The sequence below is a fragment of the Neomonachus schauinslandi genome, chromosome 2 (assembly GCF_002201575.2).
Source record: "Neomonachus schauinslandi chromosome 2, ASM220157v2, whole genome shotgun sequence".
In the NCBI taxonomy this organism is placed as follows: Eukaryota; Metazoa; Chordata; class Mammalia; order Carnivora; family Phocidae; genus Neomonachus; species Neomonachus schauinslandi.
In genome coordinates, this window is record NC_058404.1 from 39,851,990 (window position 1) to 39,873,407 (window position 21,418).

The following is a 21,418-nucleotide window of genomic DNA, read 5'->3' on the forward strand; positions in this document are numbered from 1 at the left end:
GACAGGAATCCTGGGCTTTCATTGCTATGAAGGTGATCTGTTACTTTTGACTGTTAATTATTTTCAGACATAAATTAGAATAAACAAGGCCATTTCATTTTTTTTAAGTAGACCTGCTCTAAGTATGATAAACATAATAATTAATATTACTGTATCTTTAAAATATTATTAAAAAAGAATATACATTATGGAAAATATATAAATGACCAAAGAAGACAATAAAAGTAGAGGAAGGAATTCAGGGTGAGCATCAAATTGCAACAAATACAAATGGATTAACTTGCATAAAAATAAGACTCATTTGTATTAAAATATTGTGAATAATTTCAAATTTTGGAAAAAGGAAATTTATACATAACTACATTGACTAATAACATATTAAATACTAAAATATGAGACTATTGTACTTAAAAAGAATACATTGAAAACAAAAAGACATACTGTTCTTTCATGAGGTATATGTGGGGAATAAAGGGGGCCAGTCAGGCATTAGCATTTGCATAAATAATAAATGAAATGTTAATACTGAAACAGAAGCACACCAAATGAAAAGGTTCAGAATTAAGATGGGCCCCTACAATACATAGAAAGTAATGGTAGGGGGCGTCTGGGTGGTGCAGACCATTAAGCAAGAGACTCTTGGTTTTGGCTCAGGTCACCGTCTCAGAGTAGTGAGATAGAGCCCTGCATCAGGCTCTGCACTCAGCGTGGAGTCTGCTTGAGATTCTCTCTCCCTCTTCCTCTGCCCCTCTTGCTCATGCTCTCTGTCTCTCTCTAAAATAATAAATAAGCAACTGAGCCACCCTGACTCTTGATTTGGGCTCAGGTCATGATTTCAGGGTCCTGGGATTGAGCCCCACATCTGGTTCCCTGCTCAACTGGGGAGTCTGCTTGTGGATTCTCTCACTCCTTTCCCTCTGTCCCTCCCCATGCTCTCTATCTCTAAAATAAATAAATAAATCTTTAAAAAAAACTGATGGTAGAAATTACAGAACAAAACTGTGGTAAGAAATAAGCATTCACTATCATCAGACTGTGATAGGTCAAGCTCATTAGGGTTTAAGGATTAAACTGGTAAACTGAACCAGTCCAGAAAGTGGTAGAATGGACTGGTTAAGAGCAGAGTGCCTGCTTTGAATCCTGCCTCTGTCACTTCCTGCCTGTGAAAATGATAGAAAAATTAAAAGGAGTCAAGAGATGATTTTGTTTTGTTTTGTTTTTTTTAAGTAGGTTCCATGCCCAGTGTGGAGCCCAGTGTGGGGCTTGAACTTACGACCCTGAGATCAAGACCTGAGCTGAGATTAAGAGTCAGATACTTAACCAACTGAGCCTACTTGATGAAAAGGAAAGCACTAGAATGGGGAAATATTTGAGATAGTTAAAAGTTTAATATTGCAATAGGTGAAGACATATTTCTAAGATTATGTTCAAGGGGATTTTGTATCTAAGAGATGGTTCACACCATAAGGCATATAAAATAACAAAAAAATATTGAATTATTTAATCTGATAATTTAAAATGTAATCTTAACACTGTGATATCATAAATATTTAGTATGTGAGCAAAAAGAGGAATGATTTTTAAATCCTGGTAAGTCTAATGAGAAACAAATGTACTGTAATTTTTCTTATTGAGGACTCGTCGGCCACATATAACAAGAACCATTAAAATGATTTTTTAAAAAAGATTTATTTATTTATTTGAGGGGGAGCTTAGAGGGAGAGGGAGAGAGAAACCCCAAGCGGACTGCACTGAGTGCAGAGCCCAACACGGCGCTTGATCCCATGACCCTGAGATCACGACCTGAGCGGAAACCAAGAGTTAGACGCTTAACAGGCTATACCACCCAGGCGCCCCAATAAAATGATTATTTTTTATCCAGTAACCTCATTTTTGGAAATGTATTTTAGGGAAAGAATTTAAAGGAATAAGAACATCATGTGTAGATCTTTGAAAACAAGATAATTTATATAAATTATATATAATTATATGTATTATATATAATATAATTTATATATATAATTATATATATGATGTCTTTATAAACATAATTTATATAAATGATACACAAAAAGATAAAACAAAAAAGCTTTGAAAGCAGCCTAAATACTCACAATTTTAGTATTTAATGGATTATAATGCAACCATTAAAAATTCAAATAAATAAATAAAATCTTAAAAAAGAAAAAGAAAATCTGTCAGTCTGAGCCTCCCCATTAGATAATAAATCCCAGTGGCATTAATAAGTACTGTTCACAGGGAAGCTTTTGAAGAAATCATGGAAATTTACTTGTATGTAATATGTAAAACAATGGAATGCAAGACAGTATATGCTGTATTTGTTCATTATGTGAAAAATTTACATATAGTGATATAGGCAAATTTTACCTAAGTTATTGGAATTTAAGTTTTTTTATAAGGATGAAGGAAAAGTCATCTCAAGAGTTCAGGGGGATACTCATGTGCACCAACAAGCAGCGGCCTTTCTGACACCTCTGACAGTTGCTTGTGTTTCTGTTGTACAGTGCTTGTTTCAGGTTCTGGTAAATGTTTCCTGGAGTGGGAGACCCGGGAAGCCTAGCATTGCCGCGGGGGCGGTGAGCACCCAGCATGGATCTCTCCTGCAGCTTAATGACACCTTGGAAGAGAAAGAAGTTTGTAGGTTTGTACCTGCTTTGATGTGACTACTGACGCCTGCAGTTTCTGTCTGGTTGTTCCCTATTTGATTTTTAGCTTTTCCTTCCTTCAAAACATTTTTTTAGTGGCACCTGGGTGGCTCAGTCGTTAAGCATCTGCCTTCGGCTCAGGTCATGATCCCAGGGTCCTGGGATCGAGCCCCGCATCAGGCTCCTTGCTCGGCAGGAAGCCTGCTTCTCCCTCTTCCACTCCCCCTGCTTGTGTTCCCTCTCTGGCTGTGTCTCTCTCTGTCAAATAAATAAATAAAATCTTAAAAAAACAAACAAAAAAGCAAAACCCATTTTTTTATATCTTTCCCAGTCTGCCCTCAGGAATGCCTGTCACTCTGCCTTGATGACATTACCATAATCCAACTCCTTATGTCCTAATCTAGCCATTTTTCTTAATTTTACCATGTCTTTATAGGCTGGAATACAAATTTGGAGAATTTGGAAACTATTCACTCTTGGTAAAGCACACCCATAATGCAGTCAGTGAAATTGCTTGTGACATCGTTGTCAACAAGAATCCAATTGACAGTAACCTTCGTACGTATATGCTCTTTGTTGATTTTTTTTTAAATTTGTGTTTTAAAGGTTTTAGTTTTTGAGTACTGTTTGCAACACTCTCTGTACTTTAAAACCTGGATTATCTATCTTATTTAGTTATGGTATATTTATAATGATTGTGTCACTGGTGTATACCAAGAAAATTATGTGATATATAAGAAAATTGTATGATCAACATATTCTCATAGATGTTGTTTAGTTTAATTATGAAGCATAAATAAGCCAAAAAAAGTTAATGCAATAGAAAGAAACTAGAAATAGGGCAAATGACTGTCAAGTATCTTTCCTTGTTTTAGGATAGTATTCCCTGTATGGGTCTTACAGGGACAGCCCAGAAGTCCCTTAGATTAAGGACTGTTCATTCTTTAATAACTCCACTGAAGAATATCTGTCAGTCTGAGGGGCGCCTGGGTGGCTCAGTCAGTTAAGCGTCTGCCTTCAGCTAAGGTCATGATCCCAGGGTCTTGGGATCAAGCCCTGAATCAGGCTCCCTGGTCAGTGGGGAGCCTGCTTCTCTCTCTCCCTCTGCCCCTCTCCCTGCTCGTGCTGTCTCTTGCTTTCAAATAAATAAATAAAATCTTAAAAAAGAAAAAGAAAATCTGTCAGTCTGAGCCTCCCCATTAGATAAGATGATAAATCCCAGTGGCATTAATAAGTACTGTTCACAGTGAAGCTTTTGAAGACCATAGGGTCATGTCAAAAGAATGGAAGAGCCAACCTGAAAGGGCCAACATGGGCCAGTTTAAGCATTAAAAAGAATAATGAATGTAATTGATGGAAACATATTGAATCTACAAAAACCAATGAGTCTCTTATGAAACTTAAAAGAAAGAGCCCCTTCCCTAAACAAAGACAATACTTTGGTGGGAAAGACACAGCACCATCTGTGAAGCATTCTTGCCCAAAGAAGTTGAACTTTGTTAGTCAAGCCTCTACAGCTAATTGCCCATTTGCAGAACATTTGGAGGATAGAACGAGTTAGTGACACCATGAGGAAGCTGACTGACAGATCTAGAACATGAGACGTCCTCATAGATGACTTGCTTCAAACAAATCAATGGCTGCTTATGTCTAAATGCAACTAAAGAGACAACGAGCAAATAGAAAATGTGAACCTTGTTTGTATCCTGATCTGAACACACTAACTACAAAAAACATTTTTTTTTTTTTTAAGATTTTATTTATTTATTTGAGACAGAGAGAATGAGAGACAGAGAGCATGAGAGGGAGGAGGGTCAGAGGGAGAAGCAGACTCCCCGCCGAGCAGAGAGCCCTATGCGGGACTCGATCCCGGGACTCCAGGATCATGACCTGAGCCGAAGGCAGTCGCCTAACCAACTGAGCCACCCAGGCGCCCCACAAAAAACATTTTTGAAATAACTAGAAAAATTGGAATATGGACTCTATTAGCTAGAGAGGAGTTGTTAATGACATGGTGATTATATAATAAAACCCATTTTATTTTATTTTATTTTTAAAGATTTTATTTATCTATTTGACAGAGAGAGACACAGCGAGAGAAGGAACACAAGCAGGGGGAGTGGGCAAGGGAGAAGCAGGCTCCCCACGGAGCAGGGAGCCTGATGCAGGGCTCGAACCCAGGACCCTGGGATCATGTCCTGAGCCAAAGGCAGACACTTAACGACTGAGCCACTTAGGTGCCCCAATAAAACCCATTTTAAAGAAACTTTTAATTTTGAAATAATTTTAGACTTATAAGAAACATTGCAAAAAAGGAGCTTCCAGCTTCCCCTAAACCCCTAAACTATATAATCATAGTGCAGTTACCTATATATAATGATCAAAACCAGGACATAGTGCTATTAACTGATGTATAGGTTTTTCAGATTTCTCCCATTGTCCTTTCTAAGGCCAGTTCTTTGGTCCAGGATTCAGTCCAGGATCCCACAGCCCAATTAGTTGTCAGGTTCCTGCAGCCTTTCATTGTCTTTCGTGACCTTGACACTTTTGAAGAGGACTGGCCGGTTCTTTTGTCATTTGCACTTGCTCGCTGTTTCTTCACGCCTAGATAGAGGGCATGCATTTTTGGTAGAAGACTCCAGAAGCCTCCTCAGTGGGCAACGTCAGGGGTTGCACGATGCCGACACATCTTCAGTATTTAGAGATACATACTGAAGATGGATGGAGGAAAGGACATGTCTGGGATTTGCTTAAAAATACTTCAGGCAAAGACACAGAGGCAGCGTAGCAACAGAAGAAGCAAGAGTGACAGTATCTTGATAATTCTAGAATCTGGGTGATGGGTATACTTGGGCTTATTATGCAAATCTCTGTTCTTTTGTGCATGTTTGATATTTTTCATGATGAAAATGAGCACTCCCCTAATGATGAATGTTCTCAAGCGTTTATAGGAAAGTTAGCAGAAGAATACAAGCTTTTCCCTCACTTGTTTTGTTTGCGTTTTTCATTTACAGATTAAATGTAGTGATGTGACAGCTTCGATGCTTAGGATGACATTTTGGTGATACGGTGTTTTCTTTTGATTTTTATAGCTGTGTGTATTGCGTTCCTTGTTGGTGTGGCACTCATCATTGCAGTATCCTTTCTGAGGTTCTTGTTGAGGTAAGCAGATGTTAGGGGAGGGCACAATTGGGGGAAGTAGAATATAGAAAAAATATATTCAGGAAGGCTGGTTTGACCCTTTCAGTGACCGTTATTCTTTGATTAAATAAATACTTACTGGGTCCACTATGCCTGGCCCAGCCTGGGGTATCAGGGATCGATGTAGAATAAGAGATGGTCCCTGACTTCAGGGAAATGATCACCTAGTTCGAATGGATCTTTGCCTTCAATCCTCCCCAATGGCTGAAAACAGAAGAAAATGCTTGAGAAGTCCTTCTTTCCTGAAGGATCTCACAGCCTGCTTTTGCAGTGAGTGGGAGTGGCCTGGGCTGATCTCAGGAGGCAGCTGTGCATTGCTTTCCACCCCTCCTCCTGTCTGGCCCTGAGCCCTGAGGCCACCCCTCTGGTCCAGCTTCCCGGCTCCTGCCAGCTGGGCATCGGGCAGCAGAGATGGAGGATGGGGTGCCGGACCTCCAGACCTCAGCGTGCACTTGCTTTTCCCTGGTTGGGACTGGCAGCTTGGTGAGGGGATTCCTTCTCCTTTCTCTGCCTGGTTAACAGCGAGTCTGGTGAGAGTGAATGAATAGACTGGGAAACAAAAAGAAAGTCACATAGATCCAGGCCTGGCAGATCACCTTTCAAAGGAAAGGTTTTTCATGTTTTTAAAGAAGTAAGATTGATGGAATTTTCACGTGTTCAGCCTGTTAGGGTCTGGAAGGATCACAAGATTTTATGGGTGAGCCATATCCAAACTGGAAGGAAGAAAACCTAGTCTTTTAAGTCTGCCGCCTTGAGGGAACCTAGCAGCTTTGGGGAGTTCACGCACTCTGACTCTCCTTTTGTGCATCCTAGAAATACAAGGGTCTGTAAGGATAAAAGGACTATACTTCTTGCTCAGAAGCAGATTTTTAACCCAACTGCTTTTTAGGGGCAGAGTATAATTTCAGCAGAAGAGTTTGTTTGAATTAAGATATTATCTTGTCTGTCTTTTGATAGGATGCAAATATTATTCCAGTTTATTACAGTGTTTTCATTGGCTCCTTTTAATATCAGTGGATCTATGGCATCGCTTTCTAAAGTAATTGGTAGCTGATCTCGAGCTCTTGCAAAGGGAAGAAATCCCACCTCATTCCACTGTGGAACTGAAACTCCTCGTAGCGTGAGGTTCTGCCTCTGCAGCCTTGCAGGCAGGATGCTCTGCTGGCAAAGCAGGAGCCCTTGTCCCTTGCCCCAGCACTTTCCAGCTTGCCTCTGGAAGTCCAGGGATGTTCGGGTATGTCAGAACCGGAACAAAATCTGAGGCAGTAGTGAGAATACAGGATCTCTCTCCTTTTGCTGGGAGGACAAGCATGTACAAGAAAATTAAGTGCGTTTCTAAAATTTCAATATTTAAATATCTTACTTTCTCCTTTCTCCCTTCCTTAGATGTCTCCATTTTAATATTGTTCATGTGATGGTGATGTTACCAGTGCTGAATAAAGTAGAAATAGGAGTGAGTTGTGGGGAATAAAGAGAAGAAATAAGAATATATGCATTAGATATGTGGGTGATGTTTAGAGACTGATTTGAACAATTAAACTGGAGAAAAAACTTACGAGACAGATTGAACCAGCTATTTGGTGATACTAAGGAATTATTGATAATATTTTAAAATGTAATAATGGAACTGCAGTTCTGTTAAAAAAAAGAGGGGGCTGTTTATCTTTTAGAGCTACAAACTGCAGTAGTTATGGATTAAATAATATCATGCTTGGGATTCTTTAAAATAGTCAATCTAAGGCAGGCAAGGGGACAGGGGGTGGGAGTGTGAATGAAGTAAGATCCACCACACTTAAAGACACTTTAAAATGTTTAATTCTTTGACTTGTATAGAGTGTGAACTTCAAATGAATCTTCTTTCAATACAGTATCCAATCATTTTGAAAATTCTGCCAAAGAAAATAAATTAACTGAGCTTTTTATTTATTTACAGTTTGGATGACTTTCATAATTGGATTTCTAAAGCAATTAATTCCCGGGAAACTGATCGCCTCATCAATTCTGTGAGTTATTAGAATGCATCATGTGTGCTCTGGATGGTTTTCTAGATTTGGAATTTATAATTCCCTATTTAATAATCTTTATTATCTGGTTTAATTAATCTTATTTATATTGTGGAAGGCCAGGTCGGTCGTGTGTTCTGTATCCTTAATAAAGAGCAGGCAGCCTTCTCTTCAGCTTTGGTGAAGGGTACTGTCTCCTTCTCTTTCCTGGTGAGGTTGGAACTTCGGGTTGCATTATATGCACGGTGTGGAGACATTTTTCTCTCTGCAGGCAGCACTGTTGAATCGATCCAGTTAAGTAGAGAGTGTCAAGATAAAAACAAAAGAATAGAGCCATCAATATGAAATCTACAAATCGATGGCCTCCTGTGGTGATTAAACGTATTACTTCTGTTAATAAATTCATTATGAACATATATATGTCCACTTATGGACATATTTGCTTATACTCTTATACCACATGCACTTATGGACCAATTTTTTGTGGTCGTTCATCAGCGTGGCTCAGCAGACGTCACAAAAATCAAATGTGAAAAACTAAACCTCTGGATGGGATCTTTACAAAAGCAAATGAAAGGATTGTTCAGGACAATGATTTTTAGCTCTCTTGTCTGTTAATTTCTTCCCTAAAAAACAGAAAACTGAAATTAACTCACTAGTATTATCAACTGGCATGTATCTCTCCCCATTTTTCTGAAGGAGCTGGGGTCTCCAAGCAGGGCAGGCTCCATCGGTGGTGATGCTCAACTGGAAGCATGGTGTCCACCCATTGCAACGCCGCGCCTCCGCTGCGTAGACACATTCAGGGGGTATGTGGGGCTCCCTTGGGACATTGTGGGCACAGGTAGTCTAGGATTACATGTTTACACATAAACACACTTTTTGGTATTTTACATATCTTCTATTTTGTAGGGTAGGCAGGACTTCTTGCTGTAAAAATAAATCAGTGGCCTCTTACTTGAAAACTGTCATGATACCAAATATAAAGTTGCTAGAGAGGAATCAAGGGTTGAGGCCAGAACCAGTTTCCACTGATAGGTAGATTCTGCTGAGTTAAGGTCATGTGGGCAGGCAGCAGCACATGGGTGGGGCCTCCCCATCCATCCGCAACCCCCCCCCCCCACCCCACCGTGTCCCATCGGACAAATGAAACACCAGCATGCGCCAGCCCTGGCCCTTCCCCATTGCTAGCAAAACAGCTTGAATATCAGGCCCTCTGGGAAGCAAATCCAGAGTCCTACAGCAAGTTGTATTTTATTTTATTTTTTTAAAGATTCTATTTATTTATTTGATAGAGAGAGACACAGCGAGAAAAGGAACACAAGCAGGGGTAGTGGGAGAGGGAGAAGCAGGCTTCCCGCTGAGCAGGGAGCCCAGTGCGGGGCTCGATCCCAGGATTCCGGGATCATGACCTGAGCTGAAGGCAGACACTTAACTGACTGAGCCACCCAGGCGCCCCTCATGGAGGGCTTTAAAACTCCAGTGATAATTATAATTCTGTCCCAGCCTCCCAGACACTGAGTCCTCCTGGGGTGCATATTGGAAGCCAGGCAATAATAATAACCATTGCTAAGAATTTTTGAATTCTCACCCTGTGCCAGGCACTGTTCTTGCTTGTCGTAGTTTATTCAATCTCTTCACAATCCTATGAGGCATATACTTTTAATATGCCTGTTGTACAGGTGAAGAGACTGGGCCACAGAGTTAAGTAATGTGCCCGAGGTCACCGGGGACTATGTGGGACGGCTGGGATCTGACTCCAGGAGTTGGGCCCCAGAGTCCGCACAGATAACTGCAATGACACACTCAAGGCTTCAGTCTTCAGTATCCTGCAGAATTAGCATCAGATAGTAGCATATTCAGAGTCTTTTTTATTGTATTCCTTTCTCTTTTTTTTAGGAGAGGGATGGGGAGAGGGGCAGAGGGTGAGAGAGAATCTTAAACAGGCTCCACGCCCTCTGTGGAGCCTGATGCGGGGCTCGATCCCATAACCCTGAGATCATGACCTGAGCCGAAACCAGGAGTCAGAAGCTTTTAACCGACTGAGCCACCCAGGTGCCTCTATTCCTCTTTTTTTTTTTTTGATTCTCATTGCCACTTTTGGAGATGAGATGTTTGCAGATAGATAGGAACTAACATTTATTAAGTGCCTAAAATGTGCCAAGCGCTGGTTAGGTATTTCAGTGGTCCCGGGGGTCCCTGTGAGCGTGTTCCCTCTCTTACAGAGAAGCAGACTGAGGTAACATAAGAGTCTTGCCCTAATAAGAGTTGAGGGTGCATGATTTGAGCCCTTAGCTCTAATGACTGTATGCCTTCTACTACGGTTCTTTAACTTGCAACATCTAAGTAATTAGCACAGAATTTGAGTGATTGGAAATGTTTTGCTTTGTTTTCAAGTTACACAGTTCAGTGTCAGTAAATTTCTCTTAAGAAATCATGTTGGAGGGCACCTGGGTGGCTCAGTCAGTTGAGCGTCCGACTCTTGATCTCAGCTCAGGTCTTGATCTCATGGTGGTGAGTTCGAGCCCCATGTGGAGCTTAGTTAAAAAAAAAAAAATTAAGAAATCATGTTGGAAATGTTGGCAACAGAAGGGCTTTGTGTAGGGCCCTAATTGTAGTGATTAGAAATAATAGTTTCCTGCTCTTTAAGTGTATCTGTGTTGTGACTGCCCCTGTCAGTATGTGTGTCTCTTATAGTTGGGCCATTCCCTGTCACAAGGGCAAGCCCTGAAAGTGTGCTTTTTGCTGCTTTACAGGATAGCTCTCATCCTCATGGTCTTCGTTAATTATGGAGGAGGAAAATATTGGTACTTCAAACACTCAAGTTGGAATGGTAAGATATTTCCTAAAAGTAGTATTGCTTGCATAGGACCCCTCAGAGAAGTGTGAACAAGAGAACCTCTCAGCATTCCGTCAGGAGCTCAGAGATGAGGTCCCACCAGCTTCCTTTGAGCGCTGATCTCCTGCTCCCATAGAATGACCTTTAGATGATGCTGTTAACCCTTTTGTTTTGTTCTTGCTTTCGTGTGCTGTAGCCTTGTAATTCTTCACTGTGATAGCACATGGTTGCCCAAGTCTCTGTTGCAGGGCTGTGGGACTCTGCAGAAGCTGTTAAGAATTTAGTTATAAATGATTCTTGTCATATTCTAGATAGGCCTTTTATTACAGCCACATGGGAGTTCTGCCTTCTAAGACTCATGGTCCTCCTCGGGGTGCCATTGAACTCAGGTTGGTCTGAGTGGTGCTGAGTAATGGTGAATCTGGCTCAGTAGTTGGTTTAAGAATGGATTTTGAATACTACAGCTTGAAGATAACAGACTTGTCCAGACTTCTACTCTGGCTCTCCCATGTCCAGTCATGTTCTTAGGAAATACCTCAGGCCTGGTGACTGGTTCCAGAGTTCCCAGGGAGCATGTGTGTGTTTTCACAGTGTTTTCCTTTGAACTCTCTATGTGAGTTTACTTTCCATATATATTAGTATATAATGGAGCCATTCTAGATTTAGGAAGTACTTACATTCTAGAGTCTTTTTCCTTACTCTTGTGCTTGTGTTATTCTCCAGGACTGACAGTGGCTGACCTCGTATTCCCATGGTGAGTTGCAGTCTACCACCAGCTCTTCCATAGGTCATCCAAGTGTCCAGCTGATGCTGGAGCCTTTATCTGAAACCATCCTTGAGTTCTGGGCTGCAGGCCTATGTTGCTCACAGGTCCTTCCAAAAGTTGTGTTACTGGATAGTTCTTATACTTGGTATAGGGCTTATCTAAAACCTGCATATAAAAGATGACACAGGGAACATTTTGTTATTGTAGATATGCTATACAAGATCCTGGATCTTGTAGGAAATCATAAATTCTGAATATGTAGTTAAATCCCACTAATCCTGAAAATAAGTATAAAAATCATATTTCCTAAAAGAAATGTAGTATATTAGCATCAGGAGATTCTGATAAGTATGTAACAGGGCAATGATAGTATTAAATTAAAATTTAAAGTAATACAGGAGCAATGCACTCTGTCTCTGATCATCTGTGGCTTGTTCACCTTGTCAAGGGACCCTGATTCCTGTACAATGTGGGATTTGTGTCTTTGTCTGTGATGCTTTGAGTGACTTTGTCCATCTTTAGGACGTAGTACTAGCTATTGGTTTATGTCTTTAGTTCCTTGTGTTTCATCACTAATAGGAACTCAGGGTTTCTTGTGGGGGAGCTGGGGTTCTTGTTTGAGATGGTTTTTGGGAGGAGGAAGTTTTACATGCCTGAAGACCTGGTAATTATGTACATTCTTTTTTTTTAAAGATTTTATTTATTAGGAAGGGAGAGCGTGCATGAACAAGGGGCAAAGGCAGAGGGAGAAGCAGAATCCCTGCTGAGCAGGGAGCCTGATGCGGGGCTCAATCCCAGGACTCTGGAATCATGACCTGAGCCGAAGGCAGACGCTTAACCAACTGAGCCACCCAGGCTCCCCATTTATGTACATTCTTTACGAGGTTCCCTATAGGAAATGTGTTCCCATTCCTGTTACTAGACACTTTTATCCAATTAGGTGACCCCAAGAAAGGAAGCCAGAGGACATCAAGGAATGTAGCAAGAGCAAACTCTCACCTCTGTTAACGCCACGCTCAATCATCGGAAAGATTGCTATTCTGACTTTTTTTAAAAAAGAGTTAATTTAGTGTAATAAAAGGGAAGAAAAGAGGTATGTGGCTCAGACAAAATTAGAAAAAGGAATCTAGCTTTCATTTTTCTTTCAGGAGAAAGAGTGAATTTAGAAATGATTGACATGTGTTGTTTGTTTCTCGGGGACTTTGAGGGCATGCTCCTGAAAGTCCAGTTGTTTCGATTCTAGCATCTTCATCATTGTTTCTCTTTCATAATAAATGAGAGACTTGTCCTTGGAAATTGCACTCAGCCCTGAAGAATTTTCCTTCTAGGATATGACTTGAAGTTGCACAAACCTTATAGTCCAACAGGGTTATGTTCTGATTCTTCCTTCAATGTTATTTCAATAATTGGCTACTTTAGAAAAATCATGTATTGCTTCTTTTATGTAGTAGATTATAAAATATTAATGATATATAGACAAAAAAAAAAAAAAACCCACCCTAGAAATGACCACCTCTTACTAGCTGTCTTTTTTTCTAGGTTTGTCTTTATTATGGGATCTTCAGTTTTTCTATCAATGACTTCCATACTGCAGCGAGGATATTCAAAATTCAAATTGCTGGGGAAAATTGCATGGAGGAGTTTCCTGTTAATCTGTATAGGAGTGGTCATTGTGAACCCCAATTATTGCCTTGGTCCATGTAAGTATTTTTCCCCCGCTATTAGTATACATTCCGGTTGAAATATGGAAGCTACATGTCGTAATTTAAAAGAAATATAATTCCTCCATCTCAGGTACCTGCAGAAAAGAACAGTTATTAAAAAAATGTATACCTGCTTGTATAACTTCGGGCATTATTGTTACTGTCTTGGGACTTCAGACTGGGAAGAGCGTCTAAGACCACTCAGACCCTTCTGCTGTACAAAGGAAGACTCTGAGTCCCGGAGAGATTGAAGTGTTTTCTGTGGATCTTCTAAGTGCAGCAACAGAGTAGTAGAGCCAGATCAGGTCACCTGGTTCTAGACCCTGCCCTCCTGCCACTTTGGATTCATCGACTTTCATAATAAGGCGATTGTGTGGTAGTTCAAGAATCCACCTTTGTGATCACCTGTATGCTGCTGGGTTGCTGGGAAGGAGTATCTTTGTTATTGTTTTAGCAGTGTGAGTGAGCTAGGAAGGCTGAGGGAAGGACGCACACCCCTTGCTTGGGACCCACATCAGGGTCAGGGAAGGCAGTAGTTGGCTGTACTCAAGGGGCTTCCAGTGGCATTAGCAAAACAGGACACAATTATCTGGACAATAGCCAGATGGTCCCCTTGGACAAGAAGCACTAAGAGTAGGCATTAGGAGGAGGTAGAGGTCACTTCCAGTTGGGGTCAGAAGGAAAGGTGTCACATAATAGTTGATTTGATGCCTCTCCAAAAAAGTGGGCCACTGCTCCCAGGAGAATACATTGTAGGGTTCATTACATGGTCACACTCTTCCGGTGATGTAGCCATGTAGCCTGTAAGATAGGGAGAGTCCGTTGGTGGCCTGTGCTGGCTCTGCAAGTTGCGGGTGGATGTGAGAGTTGATTGAATCCGTACCCAGAACGACAAAGGGCCAGGAGAGAAACTTCAGGGCCCAGGTAGTCCTTGCTTTACTCACACCCAAGGAACACATGTGTTCTTATCCCCGTGTCCCAGCTGGCCACTTCCTGCTGTGAGTTTGAGCCAAGTCCCCTATGCCTATCTCCAAGAGCCTAGAAAGCAACTTAAGTGCAATGGAGGTATGTTTCCCCCTTAGAAAACAATAATGTTGTCTTGGGTAGGAGGAGGAATGCTGGCTAACACTTCACCTAATTTGTGCCTTCTGCAGTGTCTTGGGATAAGGTGCGAATTCCTGGCGTGCTCCAGAGGCTGGGGGTGACCTACTTTGTGGTTGCTGTGTTAGAGCTCATCTTTGCTAAACCTGTCCCTGAAAGTTGTGCCTCGGTGAGAAATCTGCTTTTAAACACACGGTTGGGGGTGGGTGGGAATCACTGTATGATTTTCAGAACTTTCTTTAGTTCTGAGCACAGTACTTTATCTCAGTAGACTCCTTAACTGTGTTAGTCAAGTACATTCTTTTTTTCCTTCAGTTAGTTATTTTCCTTTAGTCTTTACACCAATCCTTTTCTCTGTTGTGGGGAAAAAACACATAACATGAGATCTCCCCTCTTAATAAATTTTTAAATGTCCAGTAATCAAATGCTTTTTGATGGCATTAAATAATATCAGAGTCATCTAGTTTGCTAGTTCAATCTTTGGGGGCATTATAGTACAAGATATATAGAAAACTCACAAAACATTTCAGTATCTATATAGATGCTGTGAAGATTCAACTTGGAGGAAAAATGCCAAGGTAGGGTAGAGGAAAATGGCCGTATCGTCCGTGGCTGTCCTTGGCTATTTCATATTTCTTATTTGTGGGAAGTATGTGAGAGCCTCACTTCTTTCACAATTGCTTTCTATCTTACTATAAATTGCTCTGTTGAATTAAGCTTTTTTCCCCCTAGTAGAGATAAAAACTCAGGAAGAAATGTTTAAATTCTTCCACTTGGGGTCCTTAATAAATTAATAAAGCTGAATTTATTTTCTAGCTCCTTTCTGTATATGTAACTAGCAGATTCATCACTGAACCCCAGATTTTCTTGGCTCTTCCTGTAATGATGGCTTGGTTATATGTCCTTGGAGTGCATTGGATCATTATTCATTTACCTGCTCTGTCCACTGTGTCATTGTATGTGTACCCTCTGCTGTGGGTTTTCTTGAGGTGAAGTGAGACTAGACATGAATGCGGGCTTGGTTAGTCACATGGGACCTAAGGTCTGTGGAGAATTCATCTGCCACCTCCACAATGGAGTGAGGGTTTGGGTGGGCCACCAAGAATAGATGGGCTGTACTCCTTCCTTCAGTCATGACAGCTCCAAAAGTTTAAATTTCGTTTTCCTTTCTTAAAATGCACTTTTTAATTAACATATAATATATTGTTTGTTTCAGGGGTACAAGTCTGTGATTCATCAGTCTTACACAATTCACATCGCTCACCATAGTATATACCCACCCCAGTGTTTAAAATGTATTTAGCTTTTTTAATGACAGCTTTATTTTTTATTTATTTATTTTTATTTTTTTATTCTTATGTTAATCCCCATACATTACATCATTAGTTTTAGATGTAGTGTTCCATGATTCATTGTTTGTGCATAACACCCAGTGCTCCATGCAGAATGTGCCCTCCTCAATACCCATCACCCCTCTAGAACCCTCAGTTTGTTTTTCAGAGTCCATCGTCTCTCATGGTTCGTCTACCCCTCCGATTTCCCACCCTTCATTCTTCCCCTCCTGCTACCTTCTTCTTCTTCTTTTTTTTTCTTAACATATATTGCATTATTTGTTTCAGAGGTACAGATCTGAGATTCAATAGTCTTGCACAATTCACAGTGCTTACCAGAGCACATACCCTCCCCAGTGTCTATCACCCAGTCACCCCATCCCTCCCACCCCACCCCCCACTCCAGGAATCCTCAGTTTGTTTCCTGAGATTACGAATTCCTCATATCAGTGAGGTCATATGATACATGTCTTTCTCTGTTTGACTTATTTCGCTCAACATAATACCCTCCAGTTCCATCCACGTCGTTGCAAATGGCAAGATCTCATTCCTTTTGATGGCTGCATAATATTCCATTGTATATATATACCACCTCTTCTTTATCCATTCATCTGTCGATGGACATCTTGGCTCTTTCCACAGTTTGGCTATTGTGGACATTGCTGCTATAAACATCGGAGTGCATGTACTCTTTTGGATCCCTACATTTGTATCTCTGGGGTAAATACCCAGTAGTGCAATTGCTGGATCATATGGTAGCTCTATTTTCAACTTTTTGAGGAACCTCCATACAGTTTTCCAGAGTGGCTGCACCAGCTTGCATTCCCACCAACAGTGTAGGAGGGTTCCCCTTTCTCCGCATCCCCGCCAACATCTGTCGTTTCCTGACTTGTTAATTTTAGCCATTCTGACTGGTGTGAGGTGGTATCTCATTGAGGTTTTGATTTGGATTTCCCTGATGCCGAGCAATATTGAGCACTTTTTCATGTGTCTGTGGCCATTTGGATGTCTTCTTTGGAAAAATGTCTGTTCATGTCTTCTGCCCATTTCTTGATTGGATTCTTTGTTCTTTGGGTGTTGAGTTTGATGAGTTCTTTATAGATTTTGGATGCTAGCCTTTTATCTGATATGTCATTTGCAAATATCTTCTCCCATTCTGTCGGTTGTCTTTTGGTTTTGTTGACTGTTTCCTTTGCTGTGCAAAAGCTTTTTATCTTGATGAAGTCCCAATAGTTCATTTTTGCCCTTGCTTCCCTTGCCTTTGGTGATGTTTCTAGGAAGAAGTTGCTAGAGCTGAGGTCAAAGAGGTTGCTGCCTGTGTTCTCCTTTAGGATTTTGATGGACTCCTGTCTCACATTGAGGTCTTTCAACCATTTGGAGTCTATTTTTGTGTGTGGTGTAAGGAAATGGTCCAGTTTCATTCTTCTGCATGTGGCTATCCAATTTTCCCAACACCATTTGTTGAAGAGACTGTCTTTTTTCCATTGGACATTCTTTCCTGCTTTGTCAAAGATTAGTTGATCATAGAGTTGAGGGTCCATTTCTGGGCTCTCTATTCTGTTCCATTGATCTATGTGTCTGTTTTTGTGCCAGTACCATACTGTCTTGATGATGACAGCTTTGTAATAGAGCTGGAAGTCCGGAATTGTGATGCCTCCAGCTTTGCTTTTCTTTTTCTTTTTTTTTTTTTTTTTTAAAGATTTTATTTATTTATTTGAGAGAGAGAATGAGATAGAGAGAGCATGAGAGGGAGGAGGGTCAGAGGGAGAAGCAGACTCCCCGCTGAGCAGGGAGCCCGATGCGGGACTCGATCCCGGGACTCCAGGATCATGACCTGAGCCAAAGGCAGTTGCTTAACCAACTGAGCCACCCAGGCGCCCTGCTTTTCTTTTTCAACATTCCTCTGGTTATGCGGGGTCTTTTCTGGTTCCATACAAATTTTAGGATTATTTGTTCCATTTCTTTGAAAAAAGTGGATGGTACTTTGATGGGGATTGCATTGAATGTGTAGATTGCTCTAGGTAGCATTGACATCTTCACAATATTGGTTCTTCCAATCCATGAGCATGGAACGTTTTTCCATTTCTTCGTGTCTTCCTCAATTTCTTTCATGAGTATTTTATAGTTTTCTGAGTACAGATCCTTTGTCTCTTTGGTTAGATTTATTCCTAGGTATCTTATGGTTTTGGGTGCGATTGTAAATGGGATCGACTCCTTAATTTCTCTTTCTTCGGTCTTGGTGGTGGTGTATAGGAATGCCACTGACTTCTGTGCATTGATTTTATATCCTGCCACTTGACTGAATTCCTGTATGAGTTCTAGCAGTTTTGGGGTGGAGTCTTTGGGGTTTTCCACATAAAGTATCATATCATCTGCAAACAGTGAGAGTTTGACTTCTTCTTTGCCGATTTGGATGCCTTTGATTTCTTTTTGTTGTCTGATTGCTGTGGCTAGGACTTCCAATACTATGTTGAATAGCAGTGGTGATAGTGGACATCCCTGCCGCGTTCCTGACCTTAGGGGGAAAGCTCTCAGTTTTTCCCCATTGAGAATGATATTTGCTGTAGGTTTTTCATAGATGGCTTTTATGATATTGAGGTATGTACCCTCTATGCCTATACTCTGAAGAGTTTTGATCAAGAAAGGATGCTGTACTTTGTCAAAAGCTTTTTCTGCATCTATTGAGAGGATCATATGATTCTCGTTTTTTCTTTTGTTAATGTATTGTATCACATTGATTTGCGGATGTTGAACCAACCTTGCAGCCCAGGGATAAATCCCACTTGGTCGTGGTGAATAATCCTTTTAATGTACTGTTGGATCCTATTGGCTAGTATTTTGGTGAGAATTTTTGCATCCGTGTTCATCAGGGATATTGGTCTGTAATTCTCCTTTTTGATGGGGTCTTTGGTTTTGGGATCAAGGTAATGCTGGCCTCATAAAATGAGTTTGGAAGTTTTCCTTCCATTTCTACTTTTTGGAACAGTTTCAGAAGAATAGGTATTAATTCTTCTTGAAATGTTTGCTAGAATTCCCCTGGGAAGCCACCTGGCCCTGGGCTTTTGTTGGGAGATTTTTGATGACCGCTTCAATTTCCTTAGTGGTTATAGGTCTGTTCAGGTTTTCTATTTCTTCCTGGTTCAGTTTTGGTAGTTGGTACATCTCTAGGAATGCATCCATTTCTTCCAGGTTATCTAATTTGCTGGCATAGAGTTGCTCCTAATATGTTCTTATAATTGTTTGTATTTCTTTGGTGTTGGTTGTGATCTCTCCTCTTTCATTCATGATTTTGTTGATTTGGGTCATTTCTCTTTTCTTTTTGATAAGTCTGGCCAGGGGTTTATCAATCTTGTTAATTCTTTCAAAGAACCAGCTCCTAGTTTCGTTGATCTGTTCTACTGTTCTTTTAGTTTCTATTTCATTGATTTCTGCTCTGATCTTTATTATTTCTCTTCTCCTGCTGGGTTTAGGCTTTATTTGCTGTTCTTTCTCCAGCTCCTTTAGGTGTAGGGTTAGGTTGTGTACTTGAGACCTTTCTTGTTTCTTGAGAAAGGCTTGTATTGCTATATACTTTCCTCTTAGGACTGCCTTTGCTGCATCCCAAAGATTTTGAATAGTTGTGTTTTCATTTTCATTGGTTTCCATGTATTTTTTAAATGCTTCTTTAATTTCCTGGTTGACCCATTCATTCTTCAGTAGGATGCTCTTTAGCCTCCATGTATTTGAGTTCTTTCCGACTTTCCTCTTGTGATTGAGTTCTAGTTTCAAAGCATTGTGGTCTGAAAATAGGCAGGGAATGATGCCAATCTTTTGGTACCGGTTGAGACCTGATTTATGACCTAGGATGTGATCTATTCTGGAGAATGTTCCATGGGGACTAGAGAAGAATGTGTATTCCATTGCTTTGGGATGGAATGTTCTGAATATGTCTGTGAAGTCCATTTGGTCCAGTGTGTCATTTAAAGTCTTTATTTCCTTGTTAATCTTTTGCTTAGACGATCTGTCCATTTCATTGAGGGGGGTGTTAAAGTCCCCCACTATCATTGTATTGTTGTCGATGTGTTTCTTTGCTTTTGTTATTAATTGCCTTATATAATTGGCTGCTCCCATGTTAGGGGCATAGATATTTACAATTGTTAGATCTTCTTGTTGGATAGACCCTTTAAGTAGGATATAATGTCCTTCCTCATCTCTTATTACAGTCTTTGGTTTAAAATCTAATTTGTCTGATATAAGGATTGCCACCCCAGCTTTCTTTTGGTGTCCATTAGCATGGTAAATGGTTTTCCACCCCCTCACTTTCAATCTGGGGGTGTCTTTGGTTCTAAAATGAGTCTCTTGCAGACAGCATATCGATGGGTCTTGTTTTTAATCCAGTCTGATAGCCTGTGTCTTTTGATTGGGGTATTTAGCCCATTTACATTCAGGGTAACTATTGAAAGATAGGAATTTAGTGCCACTGTATTGCCTGTAAGGTGACTGTTACCGTATATTGTCTGTGTTCCTTTCTGGTCTATGTTGCTTTTAGGGTCTCTCTTTGCCTAGAGGACCCCTTTCAGGATTTCTTGTAGGGCTGGTTTTGTGTTTGCAAATTCCTTTAGTTTTTGTTTGTCCTGGAAGCTTTTTATCTCTCCTTCAATTTTCAATGACAGCCTAGCTGGATATAGTATTCTTGGCTGCATATTTTTCTCATTTAGTGCTCTGAATATATCCTGCCAGTCCTTTCTGGCCTGCCAGGTCTCTGTGGATAGGTCTGTTGCCAGTCTAATGTTTCTACCATTGTAGGTTACATATCTCTTCTCCCGAGCTGCTTTCAGGATTTTCTCTTTGTCTATGAGACTCATAAGTTTTACTATTAGATGTCGGGGTGTTGACCTATTTTTATTGATTTTGAGAGGGGTTCTCTGTGCTTCCTGGATTTTGATGCCTGTTTCCTTCCCCAAATTAGGGAAGTTCTCTGCTATAATTTGCTCCATTATACCTTCTGCCCCCCTCTCTCTTTCTTCTTCTTCTGAGATCCCAATTATTCTAATGTTGTTTCGTCTTATGGTATCGCTTATCTCTCGAATTCTGCCCTCATGATCCAGTAGTTGTTTATCTCTCTTTTTCTCAGCTTCTTTATTTTCCATCATTTGGTCTTCTATATCACTGATTCTCTCTTCTGCCTCATTTATCCTAGCAGTTAGCGCCCCCATATTTGATTGCACCTCATTAATAGCCTTTTTGATTTCTACTTGGTTAGATTTTAGTTCTTTTACTTCTCCAGAAAGGGTTTCTCTAATAACTTCCACATTTTTTTCAAGCCCAGCTAGTATTTTTAAAGTGATGATTCTGAACTCTAGATCTGACATCGTACTAATGTCCGTATTGAATAGGTCCCTGGCAGTCGGTACTACCTCTTGTTCTTTTTGTTGAGGTGAATTTTTCCATCTTGTCATTTTGTGCAGAGGAGAATAGATTAATGAGAGAACAAAATGCTAGCAGAGTAACAACGTCCCCAGAAAATATACTCTAAACAAATCAGAAAAGACCTGAAGCAGTGGGAAAAGAAAGGGAAAGAGAGAAAAAAGAAAAAGAAAAAAAAGAAAAAGATAAAGATAAAAACAAACAAACACAAACAAAACAAAACAACAACAACAACAAAAAACCAGAATGTGATCAAATATGATCAGGCTGGTATATAGATCAGTGCCACACACTAGATTTGGGGTGTATTTGGTCTGTTAGAAGAAAGTGCCTCCCAAAATTTTAAAGAAAGAAAAACTTATATATGTACAAAAATAAGGGTTGATATGATGAAGGGATGGA

At 40.4% G+C, this 21,418-nt stretch overlaps 1 protein-coding gene across 1 annotated transcript in view; it reads left to right on the forward strand.

Annotated features, from left to right (window-relative positions):
* Positions 1–21,418, forward strand: part of HGSNAT (heparan-alpha-glucosaminide N-acetyltransferase) — an 88,364-nt gene that overhangs the window by 56,588 nt on the left and 10,358 nt on the right. Inside the window, exons 4-12 of the mRNA XM_021681564.2 lie at positions 2,526–2,662; positions 3,103–3,224; positions 5,759–5,828; positions 7,801–7,870; positions 8,570–8,679; positions 10,627–10,703; positions 11,433–11,463; positions 13,015–13,175; positions 14,333–14,448. Of these exons, the coding sequence (XP_021537239.1) occupies positions 2,526–2,662; positions 3,103–3,224; positions 5,759–5,828; positions 7,801–7,870; positions 8,570–8,679; positions 10,627–10,703; positions 11,433–11,463; positions 13,015–13,175; positions 14,333–14,448 (894 nt within the window). The remainder of the gene's footprint in view (positions 1–2,525; positions 2,663–3,102; positions 3,225–5,758; positions 5,829–7,800; positions 7,871–8,569; positions 8,680–10,626; positions 10,704–11,432; positions 11,464–13,014; positions 13,176–14,332; positions 14,449–21,418) is intronic.